A 19,199-nucleotide genomic window follows, 5' to 3' on the forward strand; every position below is an offset into this window, starting at 1 on the left:
GCCAGTCGAACTTTTCGGCTATCAGTATCCTTTTCCGCACAAGTTTGAAAAAGTAACTGTAATAATGTTACTTGTTACATTACTCTGTTACTCATAAAAGTAACGTGTTACCCCCAACACTGGTTACGGGGCATTCTGACTCTGGTTGAATAGAAGTAGGTTAACCAGTCTGTAAACATTGGAAAACGAAGTATGAGCTACTGTCCAGCAACTGAGTTATCTCGAGAGTGACTAGCAGCAACACTGATTATCTAACCTGGTGGTAGGTTAGGAGAATTAACATAACAGGTTAGAATAATTAGGTTAAGGTGAGGAAGAAAGTTAGGGTATGTCTCTCTCTTTCTCAATTCAGTTTTGAATTCAATTCAAGGGGCTTTATTGGCATTTTAAACATATGTTAACATTGCCAAAGCAAGTGAAGTAAATAATAAACAAAAGTGGAATAAACAATCAAAATGAACAGTAAACATTACAGTAAACATTTCCAAAACAATAAAGACATTTCAAATGTCATATTATGTGCAAATAGTTCAAGTACAAAAGGGAAAATAAATAAACATAAATATGGTTGTATTCACAATGGTGTTTGTTCTTCACTGGTTGCCCTTTTCTTGTCTCTCTCTCTCTCTCTCTCTCTCTCTCTCTCTCTCTCTCTCTCTCTCTTTATCTTGCACACACTTCCTGTGATCTTGTGGCCACAGAGGCGCGTTTGAAAGAGGGTCTGTGAGATATTGAACCTTTGAAGAGTGTTCTCTGTCTGTGTCTGTCTCTGCTCTCACTGCAGATTATGGAGAGATTGGTTGATTGATTATCAGAGAGTAACTTTACCAACGCTACCTCTGCTAGCTTCTCTCTGGGGTGAGGAGACAGAGAACACAGGGAGAGGAGAGGACAGGCGAGAAAGAGAAGAGTGGAGTGAAAAAGCAGGGAAGAGTATCAAAAGAAGAGGTGAGGACTGACTGAGGAGAGTGGGAGGACCAGGCTTCTGAGTGGACTGATACAGGAAGAGCGGTAGAGAGGGAGGGTGTTGACCCCCTGTTGCCCTGCTGTTGGGATAGTTACAATGGCATCGCCTCCATTGATGTACCACGGGGCAATCAGTAAACTGGACTGTGAGGATCTGCTGGGGAAGAAGGGGAAGGATGGAGCCTACCTCATCAGAGACAGCGAAACAATCCAAGGAGCCATGTGTCTGTGTGTCTAGTGAGTATTACACTCCTTGTTCTTTTTACAGAAATGTAGGACGTTTAATGTACACCAATCCATCATCCAAGCATTTTATAAATGCTTTATAGAATCCATCCTAGTTTTAATATTGCAGGGTGGTTTGGTGCTTTATGGAACACTAGTCAGTACTCATTGGAGAAAGCCAGGAACCCCTGTGACATCTATAAAAAAATGAGTGAGGAAGAAGGGTAACAATTAACCTTACACATTACACACTCGATGATCAGTACAGCCCTATACCCTCCATAGCTAATTGTATGTGGACACCTGCTCGTCAAACATGGGCATTAATATGGAGTTGTTCCCCCCTTTGCTGCTATAACAGCATCCACTCTTCTTGGAAGGCTTTCCACTAGATGTTGAAACATTGCTGCAGGGACTTGCTTCCATTCATCCAGAAGAGCATTAGTGAGGTTGGGCACTAATGTTGGGTGTTTAGGCCTGTCTCACAGTCAGCATTCCAATTCATCCCAAAGGTGTTCAATGGAGTTGAGGTCAGGGATCTGTGCAGGTCAGTCAAGTTCTTCCACATCGATCTCAACAAACCGTTTCTGTATGGACCTCACTTTGTGCATGGGTGCATTGTCATGCTGAAACAGGAAAGAACCTTTCCCAAACTGTTGCCACAGAGTTGGAAGCACAGAATTGTCTAGAAGGTCATTGTATTCTGTAGCATTAAGATTTCCCTGCACTGGAACTAAGGGGCCTACCCTAAACCATGAAAAACAGCCCCAAACCATTATTCTTCCTCCATCAAACTTTATAGTTGGCACTATGGATTCGGGCAGGTAGTGTTCTCCTGGCATCTGCCAAACCAAGATTCATCCACCTGACTGCCAGATGGTGAAGCATGATTCATCACTCCAGAGAATGCGTTTCCATTGCTCCAGATCCCAATGGCGGTGAGCTTTACATCACTCCAGCCGACGCTTCGCATTGCTCATGGGGATCTTAGGCTTGTGTGTGGCTGATTGGCCAGGAAACCCATTTCATGAAACTCCCGATGAACAGTTATTGTGCTGACATTGCTTCCAGAGGCAGTTTGGAACTCTGTATTGAGTGTTGCAACTGAGGACAGACAATTTTTACGAGCTATGCGCTTCAGCACTCTGGGCGGTCCCATTTTGTGAGCTTGTGTGGCCTACCACGTCGTGACTGAGACGTTGTTACTCCTACACGTTTCCACTTCACAATAACAGCACTTACAGTTGACCAGGCAGCTCAAGCAGGGCAGAAATTTGATGAACTGACTTGTAGGAAAGGTGGCATCCTATAACGGTGCCATGTTGAAAGTCATTCTATGTTTTATTATTTTATTTTATTTTGTTGCATATAGATTGTGGCTTCCACAATGTATGTAATTGTAATTGTCTCCATCATTTCCAATCTCCCATATATTTTTTTCTGTAAATACATAAAAATATTATTTTTTTTAAAGAAAAAAAAAGTCCTATATTATTTTCCCCTAACCCTGCCACCCCTCCCCTAATTGGAGTAAACTAGTGGACAACAACACTTAGGCTTCTACTTCCAGCTTATACATACTATATACATTTTACGGATACAGTATATATTACAATAGTTATCTTTTGTTTGTCTGTCTGTGCTATGATGTTTCACAAAAGATCTGAACCTTTCTAATCTTACAGATTCTACATATTTTAAATTAAAGATAAACATTTTTGCTAAGAGTACTATTATAGTATTGATCAATTGACTATGACTTTTAAAATCACCCAGCAGTGCTATTTGCAGAGTTAGCTCCAGGTAAATGTTGCAATTCTTCAGCCATTCCTGAACTTGTGACCAAAAAATGAAAATGATCTAATGATTCTTTCTCTTCGCAGCTAAATCTGCAGAACTGGCATGGTTGTATCCCCCATATATATAACATTCTATTGGTTGCAATAATTTTGTATAATCATTTAAATGGAAAAACTCTTAAGTTTTGAATCCAGAGTTGTTTTGTGTATCAGTCCATAAACCATGTGCCATGGAATCAGTACATTGAAAAGCTCTTCCCAACTATTATGCAATCTATATGGCACAGCTGTAAATGTTTTGGACCTTAAATGAAACTGGTATACTTTTTTTATTTATCACAATTTTCTTTAGCCAATTTTGCTCTTTAATGTGGGGCAGACAGACAACTGCCTTACTTTCTCCCCCTTCCACTTGCCTCTTCCATTTTTGCAGTAATGCTGCAATTAGTTGGTTGTAATTTTTAATAGAGCATATATTTACATAGACATAGATACATATATTTACAATAGAGCATATATTTACATATATTTTTTGTTAGCTACAAGTGTGACATATTATATCAATAGTCCCGTTTAATTTTGTCTGCCTTGCCATTCCAAATAAAATTGAATATTTTTTGCTCATATAATTCGAAAAACTGTTTGCTAGGTGTAGGCAAGGCCATAAGCAAATAGGTAAACGGGATATGACTAAAGAGTTATCATGGTGATTTGTCCACAAATGGGCAGGTATTTTCCTTTCCACGGTAGCAAGATCTTATTTATTTTGCTAACTTACTATAAAAATGTATTGTAATGAGAGCATTTTTTTCATTCGGGGTATGAACACTGAGTATGTGCATTTCACCATCAGACCATTTTATTAGTAAACTATACGGTAATGTAAAAGTTAGATATTTTTTATTGATCCAATACGTAATATGGTTCATTTATTATAATTTGATTGTAATCCAGAAAGGTTAGAAAATGTATTTAGATCCTCTATGAGGCTGTGGAGGGATCCAAATTGTGGATTTAAAAGAAAACACCTTTTTTAAGCACTGGATTTCTAGGCCCTTGATAGTATTATTGGATCTGATTTTAATAGATAACATTTTGATGCCATAATAAATAGATATGCCGATAGTGGACAACCTTGTTTTACTCCTCTTGACAGTTTAATACTTTCTGAGAAATATACATTATTTACTATTTTACACCTAGGGTTACTATATACATTTTACATTTACATTTAAGTCATTTAGCAGACGCTCTTATCCAGAGCGACTTACAAATTGGTGCGTTCACCTTATGACATCCAGTGGAACAGCCACTTTACAATAGTGCATCTAAATCTTTTAAGGGGGTGAGAAGGATTACTTTATCCTATCCTAGGTATTCCTTAAAGAGGTGGGGTTTCAGGTGTCTCCGGAAGGTGGTGATTGACTCCGCTGTCCTGGCGTCGTGAGGGAGTTTGTTCCACCATTGGGGGGCCAGAGCAGCGAACAGTTTTGACTGGGCTGAGCGGGAACTGAACTTCCTCAGTGGTAGGGAGGCCAGAGGTGGATGAACGCAGTGCCCTTGTTTGGGTGTAGGGCCTTGTGAGAGGATGCCAGGTCCGCAGGGAGGCGAGTTTTCCTCCATTGGTGTCCTCCATATATATATATATATATAACTTTAACCCATTGTATAAGAGATTTTATATAAGAGATTGAAATATTCCAGGAATTCATATATACATTCCAGTCGTACTTCCAGTCGTACTATCAAAAGCCTTTTTAAAGTCAGCTATGAATACCAGGCAATGTTTCACAGATTTTTCATAGTGTTCTATTGTTTCCAGGTCTTGTCTTATATTATCTCCATTTTATTGTCCATGTAAAAAACCTGTCTGATTAGGATGAATAATATACGACAATACCTTTTTAATTCTATGCACTATAAATGTTTCTAGATTTTTTTGCATCACAACATTGAATTGTAAGGGGCCTCCAATTGTTTAAATTGTTTATATTTACCACTTGGGTCCTGTTTCAGTAATAATGAAATTGGACCTAGTTGAGTATCTAATAATATACATTTTTTATAGGAATGGTTAAAACATGCTAATAATGGTCCTCTGAGTACATCAAAAAGGTTTGGTATCCCTCAACTGGTATGCCATCCAGCCTTAGACTTTTCCCAGACTTAAATACTTTAATTCTAAGTTCCTCCACTGTAATTTGACATTCACATGATTCATTCTGTATAGCTGTTCATTTTACATTATTAAAAAAAAATCTTTACAATTAACTTTGGCTAGTGGAGATGAAAGGAAAACATATGCTTAAAGTACTTTGCTTACTTCGCTTCTTTCAATATGTAATTTGGTGAACATGGGTGACTCCGTCATTTGTAACACGTTTCAGTCAATTATTTGTGTGAGTATTTCTATGTTGAAGATTTAAAAAATAATTTGGTGCATTTTTCCCCATATTCCATCCAGTTCGCTTTGTTATAATATCTTCTTTCTTGAATAAGTTCCTCCAGTTCTTTTAGTTTTTCCTCTAACTTATTATTATTCTATGGTACAGATTTTATTGCTATATATCTATTGCCAGTGTTTGTCTCTGGAGATTGTATGGCTGTGTGCTCGATTTTGTACACCTGTCAGCAATGGGTGTGGCTCAAATTTGAAGGGATTTCCACCTACTTTTGGCCATGTACAGTCATGGCCAAAAGTTTTGAGAATAACACAAATATTAATTTTCACAAAGCCTGCTGCCTCAGTGTCTTTAGATATTTTTCTGTCAGATGTTACTATGGAATACTGAAGTATAATTACAAGCATTTCATAAGTGTCAAAGGCTTTTATTGATAATTACATGAAGTTGATGCAAAGAGTCAATATTTGAATCATTTGTGTTGACCCTTCTTTTTCAAGACCGCTGCAATCTGCCCTGGCATGCTGTCAATTAACATCTGGGTCACATCCTGGCTGATGGCAGCCCATTCTTGCATAATCAATGCTTGGAGTTTGTCAGAATTTGTGGGCTTTTGTTTGTCCACCAGCCTCTTGAGGATTAACCACAAGTTCTCAATGGGACAAAGTTCTGGGTAGTTTCCTGGCTATGGACCCAAAATACACTGCTCAAAAAAATAAAGGGAACACTTAAACAACACAATGTAAGTCCAAGTCAATCACACTTCTGTGAAATGGAAATTATAGGCAATTAGCAAGACACCCCCAATAAAGGAGTGGTTCTGCAGGTGGTGACCACAGACCACTTCTCAGTTCCTATTCTTCCTGGCTGATGTTTTGGTCACTTTTGAATGCTGGCGGTGCTTTCACTCTAGTGGTAGCATGAGACGGAGTCTATAACCCACACAAGTGGCTCAGGTAGTGCAGCTCATCCAGGATGGGACATCAATGCGAGCTGTGGCAAGAAGGTTTGCTGTGTCTGTCAGCGTAGTGTCCAGAGCATGGAGGCGCTACCAGGAGACAGGCCAGTACATCAGGAGACGTGGAGGAGGCCGTAGGAGGGCAACAACCCAGCAGCAGGACCATGAGGGTGGTATGAGGGCCCAGGGTCCGTGCCGGACGTTTGGCATTTGCCAGAGAACACCAAGATTGGCAAATTCGCCACTGGCGCCCTGTGCTCTTCACAGATGAAAGCAGGTTCACACTAAGCACATGTGACAGACGTGACAGAGTCTGGAGACGCCGTGGAGAATGTTCTGCTGCCTGCAACATCCTCCAGCATGACCGGTTTGGCGGTGGGTCAGTCATGGTGTGGGGTGGCATTTCTTTGGGGGGCCGCACAGCCCTCCATGTGCTCGCCAGAGGTAGCCTGACTGCCATTAGGTACCGAGATGAGACCCCTTGTGAGACCATATGCTGGTGCGGTTGACCCTGGGTTCCTCTTAATGCAAGACAATGCTAGACCTCATGTGGCTGGAGTGTGTCAGCAGTTCCTGCAAGAGGAAGGCATTGATGCTATGGACTGGCCCGCCCGTTCCCCAGACCTGAATCCAATTGAGCACATCTGGGACATCATGTCTCGCTCCATCCACCAACGCCACGTTGCACCACAGACTGTCCAGGAGTTGGCGGATGCTTTAGTCCAGGTCTGGGAGGAGTTCCCTCAGGAGACCATCTGCCACCTCATCAGGAGCATGCCCAGGCGTTGTAGGGAGGTCATACAGGCACGTGGCGGCCACACACACTACTGAGCCTAATTTGAACTAGTTTTAAGGACATTACATCAAAGTTGGATCAGCCTGTAGTGTGGTTTTCCACTTTAATTTTGAGACCTCCGTGGGTTGATAAATTTGATTTCCATTGATAATTTTTGTGTGATTTTGTTGTCAGCACATTCAACTATGTAAAGAAAAAAGTATTTAATAAGAATATTTCATTCATTCAGATCTAGGATGTGTTATTTTAGTGTTCCCTTTATTTTTGTTGAGCAGTGTATATATGTTTCGTTCCCCGAGCCACTTAGTTATCACTTTTGCCTTATGGAAAGGTGGTCCATCATGCTGGAACAGGGGCGGCAGGGTAGCCTAGTGGTTAGAGCGTTGGACTAGTAACCGGAAGGTTGCAAGTTCAAATCCCTCTGAACAGGCAGTTAACCCACTGTAGTCATTGAAAATAAGAATTTGTTCTTAACTAACTTGCCTAGTTAAATAAAAAGGTAAAAAGGTATTGTTCGTCACCAAACTGTTCCTGGAAGGTTGGGAGAAGTTGCTCTCAGAGGATGGGTTGGTACCATTCTTTATTCATGGCTGTTTTCTTAGGAAACATTGTGAGTGAGCCCACTCCCTTGGCTGAGAAGCAAGCCCACACATGAATGGTCTCAGGATGCTTTACTGTTGGCATGACACAGGACTGATGGTAGCGCTCACCTTGTCTTCTCCGGATGCACCAAACAATCGGAAAGGGGATTCATCAGAGAAAATAACTTTACCCCAGTCCTCAGCAGTCCAATCGCTGTACCTTTTGCAGAATATCAGTCTGTCCCAAATGTTTTTCCTGGAGAGAAGTGACTTCTTTGCTACCCTTCTTGACACCAGGCCATCCTCCAAAAGTCTTTGCCTCACTGTGCGTGCAGATGCACTCACACCTGCCTACTGCCAATCCTGAGCAAGCTCTGTACTGATGGTGCCCCGATATTTGTACTATTTTCTACATTGTAGAATAATAGTGAAGACTTCAGAACTATGAAATAACAAATATGGAATCATCTACTAACCAAAAAAGTGTTAAACAAATCAAAAAATATTTTATATTTGAGATTCTTCAATGTAGTCACCCTTTGCCTTGATGACAGCGTTGCACACTCTTAGCATTCTCTCAGCCAGCTTCATGAGGTAGTCAGCTGGAATGCATTTCAATTATCAGGTGTGCCTTATTAAAAGTTCATTTATGGAATTTCTTTCCTTATTAATGCATTTGAGCCAATCAGTTGTGTTGTGACAAGTCAGAGTTTGTATACAGAAGATAGCTCTATTTGGTAAAAGACCAAGTGTCACGTGTGCTCCCTCTCTGGCCTCTAGGTCACCAGGCTGCTGTTTGCACACCTGTCACGTGCATCAGCGCCTAATGACACTCACCTGGACTCCATCACCTCCTTAATTACCTCCCCTATTTGTGTCACTCCCTTTGGTTCATTCCCCAGATGTTGTTTCTGTTTCATGTCTGTATGCTGTTAGTGTTTCTTGTTTTGGATTATGTTCTGTTTCTTTATTAAATATTCACTCACTGTACTTGCTTCCCGACTCTCAGCGCACATCGCTACACCAAGTCCATATTATGGCAAGAACAGCTAAAATAAGCAAAGAGAAATGACAGTCCATCATTACTTTAAGACATGGTCAGTCATTACGCAAAAACCATCAAGCGCTATGATGAAACTGGCTCTAATGAGGACCGCCACAGGAAAGGAAGGCACAGAGGTACTTCTGCTGCAGAGGAAAAGTTCATTAGATTTACCAGCCTCAGAAATTGCAGTCCAAATAAATGCTTCACAGAGTTCAAGTAACAGACAATCTCAACATCAACTGTTCAGAGGAGACTATGTGAACCAGGCCTTCATGGTCGAATTGCTGCAAAGAAACCACTACTAAAGGACACCAATAAGAAGAAGAGACTTGCTTGGGCCAAGAAACACGAGCAATGGACATTAGATCGGTGGAAATCTGTCCTTTGGTCTGATGAGTCCAAATTTGTCACGTTCACTGTCTTCAAACTCCCTGTCATAGATGAGCCAAGGCGCAGCGTCCATGTAATTCCACATCTTTTAATAAAGTGAAACTTTCACAAAAACAACAGGTAAACAGAAACCCGAACGTGATGCAACCGTGGTGCACACAAACACACACAGAAAATAATTAATTACCCACAACATTAGGTGGGAAAAAGGCTGCCTAAGTATTATTCCCAATCAGAGACAACGATAGCTGCCTCTGATTGGGAACCACACTCAGCCAAAAACAAAGAAATAGAAAACATAGAATGCCCACCCAAATCACACCCTGACCTAACCAAATAGAGAAATAAAACGGCTCTCTAAGGTCAGGGCGTGACAAAATTAGAGATTTTTGGTTCCAACCACCGTGTCTTTGAGACGCATAGTACTTGAACAGATGATCTCCGCATGTGTGGTTCTCACCATGAAGCATGAAGGTGCTTTGCTGGTGACACTGTCTGTGATTTATTTAGAATTCAATGCACGTTCTGCAGCGATACGCCATCCCATCTGGTTTGCACTTAGTGGGACTATCATTTGTTTTTCAACAGGACATTGACCCAACACACCTCCAGGCTGTGTAAGGGCTATTTGACCAAGAAAGAGAGCGATGGAGTGCTGCATCAGATGACCTGGCCTCCACAATCAATCACCCAATCTCAAACCAATTGAGATGGTTTGGGATGAGTTGGACCATAGAGTGAAGGAAAAGCAGCCAACAAGTGCTCAGCATATGTGGGAACTCCTTCAAGACTGTTGTAAAAACATTCCAGATGAAGCTGGTTGTTAGAATGCCAAGAGTGTGCAAAGCTGTCATCAAGACAAAGGGTGGCTACTTTGAAGAATCTCAAATATAAAATATATTTTGATTTGTTTAGCACTTTTTTGGTTACTATATGATTCCATATGTGTTATTTCATAGTTTATGTCTTCACCATTATTCTACAATGTAGAAAATAGTACAAATAAATAAAAACCCTTGAATGTGTAGGTGTTCAAACGTTTGACTGCTGCTCTATTTGTGTGTTGTGTTTCTGCAGTAAAAAGAAGGTGGTGTATACCTACAGAATCCTCCAGACCCACACTGGAAGCTACACCCTGCAGGTACACCCTGTGTGTGTGTGTGTGTGCGCTTGTGTTTGTATGTGTTTCTGATGGTCTGTCTGCCTGTGTGTAGACAGCGTCTGGTGTAGAGGAGAAATTCTTTAAGACGTTAGAGGAGCTGGTCCGCCATTATAAGCGTCGGGGGCAGGGATTGGCTCAGCATCTGCGCCACTCAGTCAAGCGGAAGACACTGCTACAACTTCCCGCCCCCAATGTCATCGACGAGGTGCCTGATTATGAAAGTAAGTAACACTGTCTGTCTGTCTGTTAGTTTCACTTCCATCTGTCACTGACTTTTTTTAGACCTTTATCAGATGTCCAGATCGTTATCATCCTTAAATACACACTCACTACTTGTCCTTTCTCTGTCCCTCTCTTGTCTAGATGTGGATGCATCAGACTACGTTGTTGTCCTGCCCTCTTGATTCAGCAGCACACCCCTGACCTACATCATCTATGAGCCTGTAAATATCTAGGTGTGGTGCCTGCAGGCACTTTTTTTCCTGATGCCAGGGGCGGATTGGTCATCTGCCATTTGCTCGAAATGCCAGATGAGCTGGTCAAATGTTAGCCCATAGGGCCTGTCTAATTCATTTTTTTTTAAAAAGCTAAATTATCATTATTTGGCTAATACTGTAATTGGGGCCTCTAAGGAAAAAAATGGGCTGGTGTGTTAGAAATGCCAGGGCTGATTTTTGGTCTCAGTCCGCCCCTTCCGTATGCAATGTGTTGTGTGCTGTTCTGTGTGCTAGGGATACTGAGATTGTCAGAGAGAATAGTGTTTGTCTGGTTGTTGAAGTGGAAGTTAAAATCAAATTTTATTTGTCACATGCACGGAATACAACGTGTGTAGACTTACTGTGAAATGCTTGCTTACGAGCCCTTCCCTACTATGCTGAGTCAAAATATATATATATTTATATACTATAAAATATATAGTAACACAAGAGGAAGAAAAAAACAAGAATGAAGCTATATCATAAAAATAAAATTTTGGTGGGTGCTTATATTTGTCCTGTCTTACACATCTACAGGTGTGTATTAATACGCATGTGTGAATTGGAAATGAGTTTTTTGCATAATCCACTCTCCCGGAGACACCTTTAGAGAGTGGGGTAACAGGGAGTACCAGTATCAGTACCATATCAATGTGTACAAGTACGAGGTGTTTGAGGTAGATATGTACATAAAGGCAGCGTAAAGTGACTAGGCATCGGGATAGATACTAATAAGAGTGAAATAAAGAACAGAGCAGCATATGTGTGTGTGTGTGGCGTCAGTATGCGTGTATGTGTTGTGCGAATGTAGTGTATCTAAATGTATGTGTGTGTGTGGCGTCAGTATGCGTGTATGTGTTGTGTGAATGTAGTGTATCTAAATGTGTGTGTGTGTGTGGCGTCAGTATGCGTGTATGTGTTGTGTGAATGTAGTGTATCTAAATGTATGTGGGTTTGTGAGAGAGTCAGTGTATGCATAATATGTATATATATCATCCTGTGACTGAATAGTATCAGTGCACATACACTCCATAGAAACATCCCATAGAAACATTCATATCTTTTTGTCACTATGGTATTCCGAATAGAGTTTATTTACTTGTAAAGATTTAGGCCTACTCTGGATAAGACTAAGCTGTAATGTGTAAATGTTCCTAGCTTAAATAAAACGTTTGTAAACACCAGTATTTATCTACTTTCCCCCTAACTAAATTAAAATGCTGTTAAGTAACCAACTGTGTGTTGTTGTAACATAAACCAACAACCCCCCCCATACACCACACTCAGTCTGGACTACATAGACATACACACTCATGCTCACACACATCCACTTGTTTTTGTCACACTTGTTTTCTCACCTCTCTGCAAGGTCCCCTGCTGTAGACAGTGTGTTTCACTTTCAGCCTTCCCTGAACCAGAGGACACTGGGGTGTAATCATTACGTCTTGCAATGGAAACCGTTTACCGTCTAAAAACGTAATGGAAGCAAACGGAGCAAACGGAACGAAATGGGAATAGACCTACCTGAATTTGTCCAATATGCACTCTCTTTTATCGTTGCAAAATGGTTTCTGTGTCGAGAAACAGTTTCTATTGCAAAACATTCTGCAACAGAATATGCGTAATGAATACACCCCTGATAACCAAATATCTATTAATTAATTAGGTGGGACTTGCGACTCCTCTTCTTCTTATAATTCTTCTGCACGCTACTCCTCTTACACCGTTTTAGCTAGAAACGCCGTTCAAACTTTAAAACATGCGGACTTGTCTGCATTGAGTTGCTTACATTATTTGACTTTATAAAATATTTTATACTTTTTTGGGGGGCTTCTTTTTGTCCTCCATCCACTTCCATGGCATTTCCTCAACATTCTAAAACTCATGACTTCAATATTCACTGTAAACAATGTAGCTTTCGACACAAATCAGCTACTTTGATCAATTTCCCCATTAGTTAGACAAAAAATTTGAGGGTATGACATCTTGGTCTACTTCTAACTAATTTAGCTAACTTCCATGGAACTTTCAAATGATAAGAATGGGAGACCACATTCTAAGCATGAGACAATGAGTAAATATTGTGACTTTTGACATGAATAATCACTTTTCCCAACAATGCGTCGTAGATAAAAACAGACACACACACACCATCCTCACCTTCAACCATACATTCATTCCTTTATCATACCAATCAGTCCAACTTAACCTCCTTTCATCTCTTCAACCCTCCATCCATTAGGTCTTCCATCCCATTATCCTTACTTTATTTATCTATCCATTTATGTATCTATCCAGTAATAACTATCTTTTAACAGATTTATCATTTGATTAATAATTAACATATGTTTGAAGTAAGGGATAATGATTACAATGATTACAATTTGTAAGTCGCTCTGGATAAGAGCGTCTGCTAAATGACTTAAATGTAAATGTAAATGTGGATAAATGCTTGAGATAAAGTTGATTCATTTCTTTGAAACTTCAACAATGCCTCCTTGTTTTCTGTACTCTACTATTACAGTTTGCCTATACTGTGGTATTCTAGCAGGAGACTGTCTGAAAGTGTTGTAGTCAAAGTGTTGTTATTTGTGATGAAATATGTGCTCTAACTGCCCCACAATCCAAAGTAATAAGGTTGATAGGGTGGTGTATCAAAGTAATCAGAACAATTATTTTATTAAATTCCACTTTGACTATATTTAACTGCTTGGCTTAAGTAAAACAGTTTAAACTTCTTCCACTAACACAAAAATACTTGTAAAGAGTTGAAGCAAGTCCCACCAATTTTTCTTAATGGAAATTACCATCTACTTATGTGTAAATATTGCCAAGCCAATAGGAACATTTTGTGCGAAAGATAAAATGTCTCACTAATAATTTTTCTTGCCTGAATTTATCTACAGAGAATGGAAACATTAAAACAGCATTAGAAGAAAATGGCTGCATGTGGTTGACCAAATAAGTGATATTTATAGGCCTGCTGACTTTTCTGGGTTTACTGACGTGACAATACTCCAATGCTGTCCAACCACAGTTTCCACCCCAATCGGGCCACCCATGTCATGACCAACTGAAATGCACAAACCACAGAGCTACTAAGTATGCAACATCACAAGACTTCCGGGAATGCATGCAAAAAGACCAAATGGTTTGGGGTTTGAGAAGTCAATGAAAGAAGTGAAGAATTCTTCCTTAGTTGTTCCTTTTTCTAAAGGCACAACCTAGATTCAAGCCATTAAGCAAGTTTCCATTGACCCAGGTTTGTTCGACAAAAGCAATGTAGCAAAAAAATTCATTGCGACATGGATAATGGAAACAGCAGATATACAGTGCCTTCAGAAAGTATTCAGACCCCTTGACTTTTTCCACATTTTGTTACGTTACAGCCTTACTGTAAATGTATTAAATAAAACATTTCCCTCAGCAATCTACGCACGATACCCCATAATGACATAGCGAAAACAGGTTTTTAGAAATATCTTATTTACATAAGTATTCATACCCTTTACTATGAGACTCGAAATTGAGCTCAGGTGCATCCTGTTTCCATTGATCATCCTTGAGCTGTTTCTACAACTTGATTGGAGTTCACCTCTGTTAAATTCAATTGATTGGACATGATTTGGAAAGGCACTCCCCTGTCTATATAATGTCCCACAGTTGACAGTGCATGTCAGAGCATAAACCAAGCCATGAGGTCGAAGGATTTGTCCGTAGATTGTGTCGAGGCACAGATCTGGGGAAGGGTACCAAAAAATGTCTGTGGCATTGAAGGTCCACAAGAACACAGTGGCCTCCATCATTCTTAAATGGAAGAAGTTTGGAACCATCAAGACTCTTCCTAGAGCTCGTCGCTCAGCCAAACTGAGCAATCGGTGGAGAAGGGCCTTGGTCAGAGAGGTGACCAAGAAACCGATGGTCATTCTGACAGAGCTCTAGAACTCCTCTGTAGAGATGGGAGAACCTTCCAAAAGGACAACCATCTCTGCAGCACTCCACCAATCAGGTCTTTATGGTAGTGGCCAGACAGAAGCCACTCCTAGGTAAAAGGCAAATGACAGCCCGCTTGGAGTTTGCCAAAAGGCACCTAAAGAACTCTCAGACCATGAGAAACCAGATTCTCTGGTCTGATGAAACCAAGATTGAACTCTTTGGCCTGAATGCCAAGCGTCATGTCTGGAGGAAACCTGGCACCATCCCTACGGTGAAGGATGGTGGTGGCAGCATCATGTTGTGGGGATGTTTTTCAGCGGTAGGGACTGGGAGACTAGTCAGGATCGAGGCAAAGATGAACGGAGCAAAGTACAGAGAGATCCTCGATGAAAACCTGCTCAAGAGTGCTCAGGATCTCAGACTGGGGTGAAGGTTCACCTTCCAACAGGACAACAACCCTAATCACACAGCCAAGACGACGCAGGAGTGGTCACTGAATGTTCTTGAGTGGCCCAGCCAGAGCCCAGACTTGAACCCGATCGAACATCTCTGGAGAGACCTGAAGGCACTGTAGGATACATTTTCTATAGCTCGACAAAAATGATATCCGTTAGACAGGGGTGGATTTTCTTTTGTCTAACTTCCGTTATTGCGACAAATTATGATGGAAACTGTGTTTTCTTTTGTTTAATAAATTCTGATTGCCAAATTCTTTTGAAGGTACACGGGGCACTTAATGTTATGGCGTAACTATAAGCTCCACTCCATATTCAAGTCTAAATGCCTAGTGCTTGCAAAATAACATTGTTAAACTATCAAAAAGAATGTTTCTTTGCAGGACAAGGATTGTCCTAACTTTCAAGAATGCCTGAATTGCTTTGCCTTGCTGTTCTGGTTGGCTGGCAATACGTTAAAGAATGATTTGAATATGGCAAATATTAGTCAATTATTGCATTCCATCCATGCTGGCTTTTGTGGGCTACCTGAGACATATAACAGATCGGTGGAAGGGCGTATCAGGCTGTCGCCAATTTATTCATGTGCAATTTGTCTAAATGGGTAATGGAAACACTTCAATCAGTACATTTTTAATTGCCTCTGTAGGTTTTTGAGATTTTTGAGATTTTTTTTATATAAGTGACATGACTTTCAGCTGTATTTATTGACACAATATAGTTCAATGGAGACGTACCCTAGCAAGCAATTGTTGCATCTATTTTCAATGCGAACTTTCGAAATGTTGACCTAAAATTCTCTGTGCACATTCACGTTAACATAGCTATCGTCATAAGTAGTTGAATATGTTATTACTCCAACTTCGTGAAAGTGACAAACTAGCTAGGTTTCCATCCAATTGGCGAAGGATTTTCATGCAAATATTCTAATACCAGCATAAAGAATATATGCATTTTTCCACCAGTGGTGTGTTTCCACCCAACACGCTTGTTGCAGATAAAAGTCAGTGTGCGATGACATAGTGCACACAAAATGTACCTTTTCACTTAAGTTTTCATGTACCGAATACAGTTCTAAAGTTCAATGTGTTTCCATCACATTTTCAACTCTACCTATAGATTTGTCACAAAAACTGTAATTGAATAGCAAATGTGTCTACTCTGGACTTGGCACATGCGCTCTAGCCAACAGCTTGCGGATACAATGTAGGTGGGCTGTATTGGTAGGCTAGTATACATAATGAAATTATTATGGATACCTGTTTCCATCACAGCTTTCATGATAAAAAAAAAGAAAACAATTATGACTTTACTTGCATAAATACTGTGGAGTGTTCATTTTTGTCAAAAAGGATATCGAAGGGCTGCTGTTGATAATGGGATATGATAAAGGGTGAGTCGGTCAAGGATCGATGCAGACAAGGTGGTAGATTGTATGACAAGCGACAGGTTTATTTCAAAGTGGAGATATCTGGTACAGCGTATATACGGGCCCCTCTGTTAGCTCATCAGAGACTAGCAAAAAAGACACTAGCTAACAATGGGTACAAGCTTCATATACAGAACAGAAAGTAGGTTGATATCTAGGAGATCGGATCTTCGGATTGGATCAGGCTGGGGTGTAGTCATCCGGCATTGGCTCTGTTGTCTGTCCGTCATCGTAGAATCCTGCCATGCCTGTTCTTGGTCGTCACACCCCGTTCAGCTGAAAAGGAGATCTGGTGTGTGCGCTATCTTCAGTCACACAATGTTCGGCTGGGAGGGATGTGTGTGTGTTAGTTTGTCTCTAAGTCTAGGCTTTCTGCCAATCTGTGGGTGTCTTATCTGGGTGTCCTCGGCAGCTATGTGTGTACTGTATGTGCGTCGTCCCTGTCTTCTGGGGTCAGTGTGTAAGAGCGTATGCGTCCCTATCTTCAGGGGAGTTGTGGCCGAACTGCCGGCTAGCACCTGTGGCTAGGAGTATCCTGTTGTGACAGTGTTCTGGATGATTACAGTGAGTGTGTGTGTGTGAGAGATATCCTGTATGGGGCCCAACCTGTTTTACTATGTGTCTCAGCTATAGTAGTGTAATGTCACCTACATAGGAATTAGCAGTAATGTAATGTCACCTACATAGGAATTAGCAGTCCTCTACACTGCCTTTGGAATTGACAGGCTGCACATGGACAGTTCGGCGCAAGACGACTGTTGGACTCCATTACGTTTTTCTATGCATGAGTTTATGGTGCGTTCACGACATCTGGGAACTCGGAAAAATACGTGGTCAAATCATGACGTCAGTGATCTTCAGGTCGGAAAGTCTGAGATCTGGAAAGAGGCACGAGTTGGATGACCTTTCAAAAAATATTTCCAGTCTGAGCTCTTTTTTCCCCTAGTTCCCAGTTATTTTGAATGCAGCATTAGCTAGCCAACGTCGCCATGACAACGGCTGCAAGCGGGATTGTGGATTGCTATTGGAGAAGCAATTTTAGCCTTTCTTCATATTGTACGGTCTTTGCTCAAGCCATAAAGCCCCACAGTGGAGGTGTCATAAAACCCGTTAAACATAGCGGTCAAACAGGGAAATGGTTCCAATCATTTTTACATCACTAATTTGTCCCATATAGGAATTAGAAACACTTCAAATAAGTGCTGTGTTTGTGTAGTGTAACGACCCTGGGTTTATAAGCGCGGAAATCGACTCTGTCGCACAAGCATGCAGTCGATATCGCGCCGGACCTCGGGCTAGAAGGTCGAGGGTTCGAGACCTGCTCCCTGCTGTTTCCTTATAATGTTGATAAAAGTCACCTTGTCCTAGAGAGATTTACACAGTTATCAAAATGTCATATCAGGGTAAGCCTACACGAAACCCAGCCCTTATTTGAAGTGTTTCTAAAATCCCCTATGGGAAAAATGAAAGGTGGAAAAATGATTGGAACTATTTCCCTGATTGACCGGTAGGTTTTATGGGTATTATGACTCATGTGGCACTCTATAGACCCCTTTCCAGTATACAACACACTGACTTCATGCTCAGATGCTAGCAGACTATTGGCGACAGTAAGAAAGCCATCGCCATCTTCGCCCATTCAACATAGCCTAGATTTACATTTATATTACTTCTAAACATAATAACCCTTTAGGGTTCTCATACACTTACAATTATGTTTTGATTCTTGCTTGAACAGTCTCTAATATTATATTTGGTTGTGATATTTGCAAAATAATTATTTTGTATGCAGCAATTGTTAGCTAGAATGCTAACGCTCATTGAATAAGGCTGTAGCAAAAGCTAGCTAAAGTGACATTTTACTGGCTGATTGAAAGGGGTCTATAGAAGTGCGTGGCACCAAATTTATTTTAATAATTTTTTTCTTTTTTTAAAATTCAGAAAAAAAAACAGAAAAAACAGTAAACATGCAAGAAGTATACGTACGGGAGTTGTAGCGATGAGACAAGATAGTAACTATTAACACTGGATACCACGAAAAAAATGACAGATTATACAATGACCTTAAAAGATACACACATGTAGATTGTTTTAACAGCTTTCTTATTAGAAGAATGTAACAGCCGTAGTGGGTGGAAGAAGGTGAGGACCAAGGTACAGCGTGGTACGTGTCCATATTTATTCAAATGAACACGGAGATAACAAAATGACAAAGAGAAACAACCGATATGGTTCTCAATCAGGGACAACGATAAACAGCTGCCTGTGACTGAGAACCATACCAGGCCAAACACAGAAATCCCAAAACATAGAAAAAGGAACATAGACAACCCACCCAACTCACGCCCTGACCATACTAAAACAAAGACATAATAAAATAACTAAGGTCAGAACGTGACAAAGAATGTACTGCTCAAATTCCTTATAGAAAACACGGAAGTGTTTTTTTATTAGTGAGTTTTTCCATTACCACAATTAGATTTATCCTTATTATAGTTCATTAAGGAAACCAAGCAGCACAGCGTGGCACCGACTTGCCTTGTTTGCGCATTTCGGTCATGTCTTGCATGGCACCTGCC

At 40.7% G+C, this 19,199-nt stretch overlaps 1 protein-coding gene across 1 annotated transcript; it reads left to right on the plus strand.

Annotated features, from left to right (window-relative positions):
* The first annotated feature begins 692 nt into the window (after positions 1–692).
* Positions 693–12,035, plus strand: LOC115104569 (SH2 domain-containing protein 1B-like). Its single transcript, XM_029625926.2, has 4 exons — positions 693–1,203; positions 10,240–10,303; positions 10,377–10,545; positions 10,688–12,035. Exons 1-4 carry the CDS (start codon positions 1,064–1,066, stop codon positions 10,726–10,728), a joined length of 414 nt encoding a protein of 137 aa, XP_029481786.2. The 5' UTR covers positions 693–1,063; the 3' UTR covers positions 10,729–12,035.
* The last annotated feature ends 7,164 nt before the right edge of the window (positions 12,036–19,199 follow it).

The sequence above is a fragment of the Oncorhynchus nerka genome, linkage group LG22, assembly GCF_034236695.1.
Source record: "Oncorhynchus nerka isolate Pitt River linkage group LG22, Oner_Uvic_2.0, whole genome shotgun sequence".
Lineage (NCBI taxonomy): Eukaryota > Metazoa > Chordata > Actinopteri > Salmoniformes > Salmonidae > Oncorhynchus > Oncorhynchus nerka.

Bases quoted from the DNA above. Each gene is read 5' to 3' on its own strand.
- LOC115104569 (XM_029625926.2), top strand. From the start codon at position 1,064: ATGGCATCGCCTCCATTGATGTACCACGGGGCAATCAGTAAACTGGAC. The intron at 10,304-10,376 runs GTACACCCTGTG...GCCTGTGTGTAG, and splicing joins CTGGAAGCTACACCCTGCAG to ACAGCGTCTGGTGTAGAGGA. The intron at 10,546-10,687 runs GTAAGTAACACT...TCTCTTGTCTAG, and splicing joins CGAGGTGCCTGATTATGAAA to ATGTGGATGCATCAGACTAC.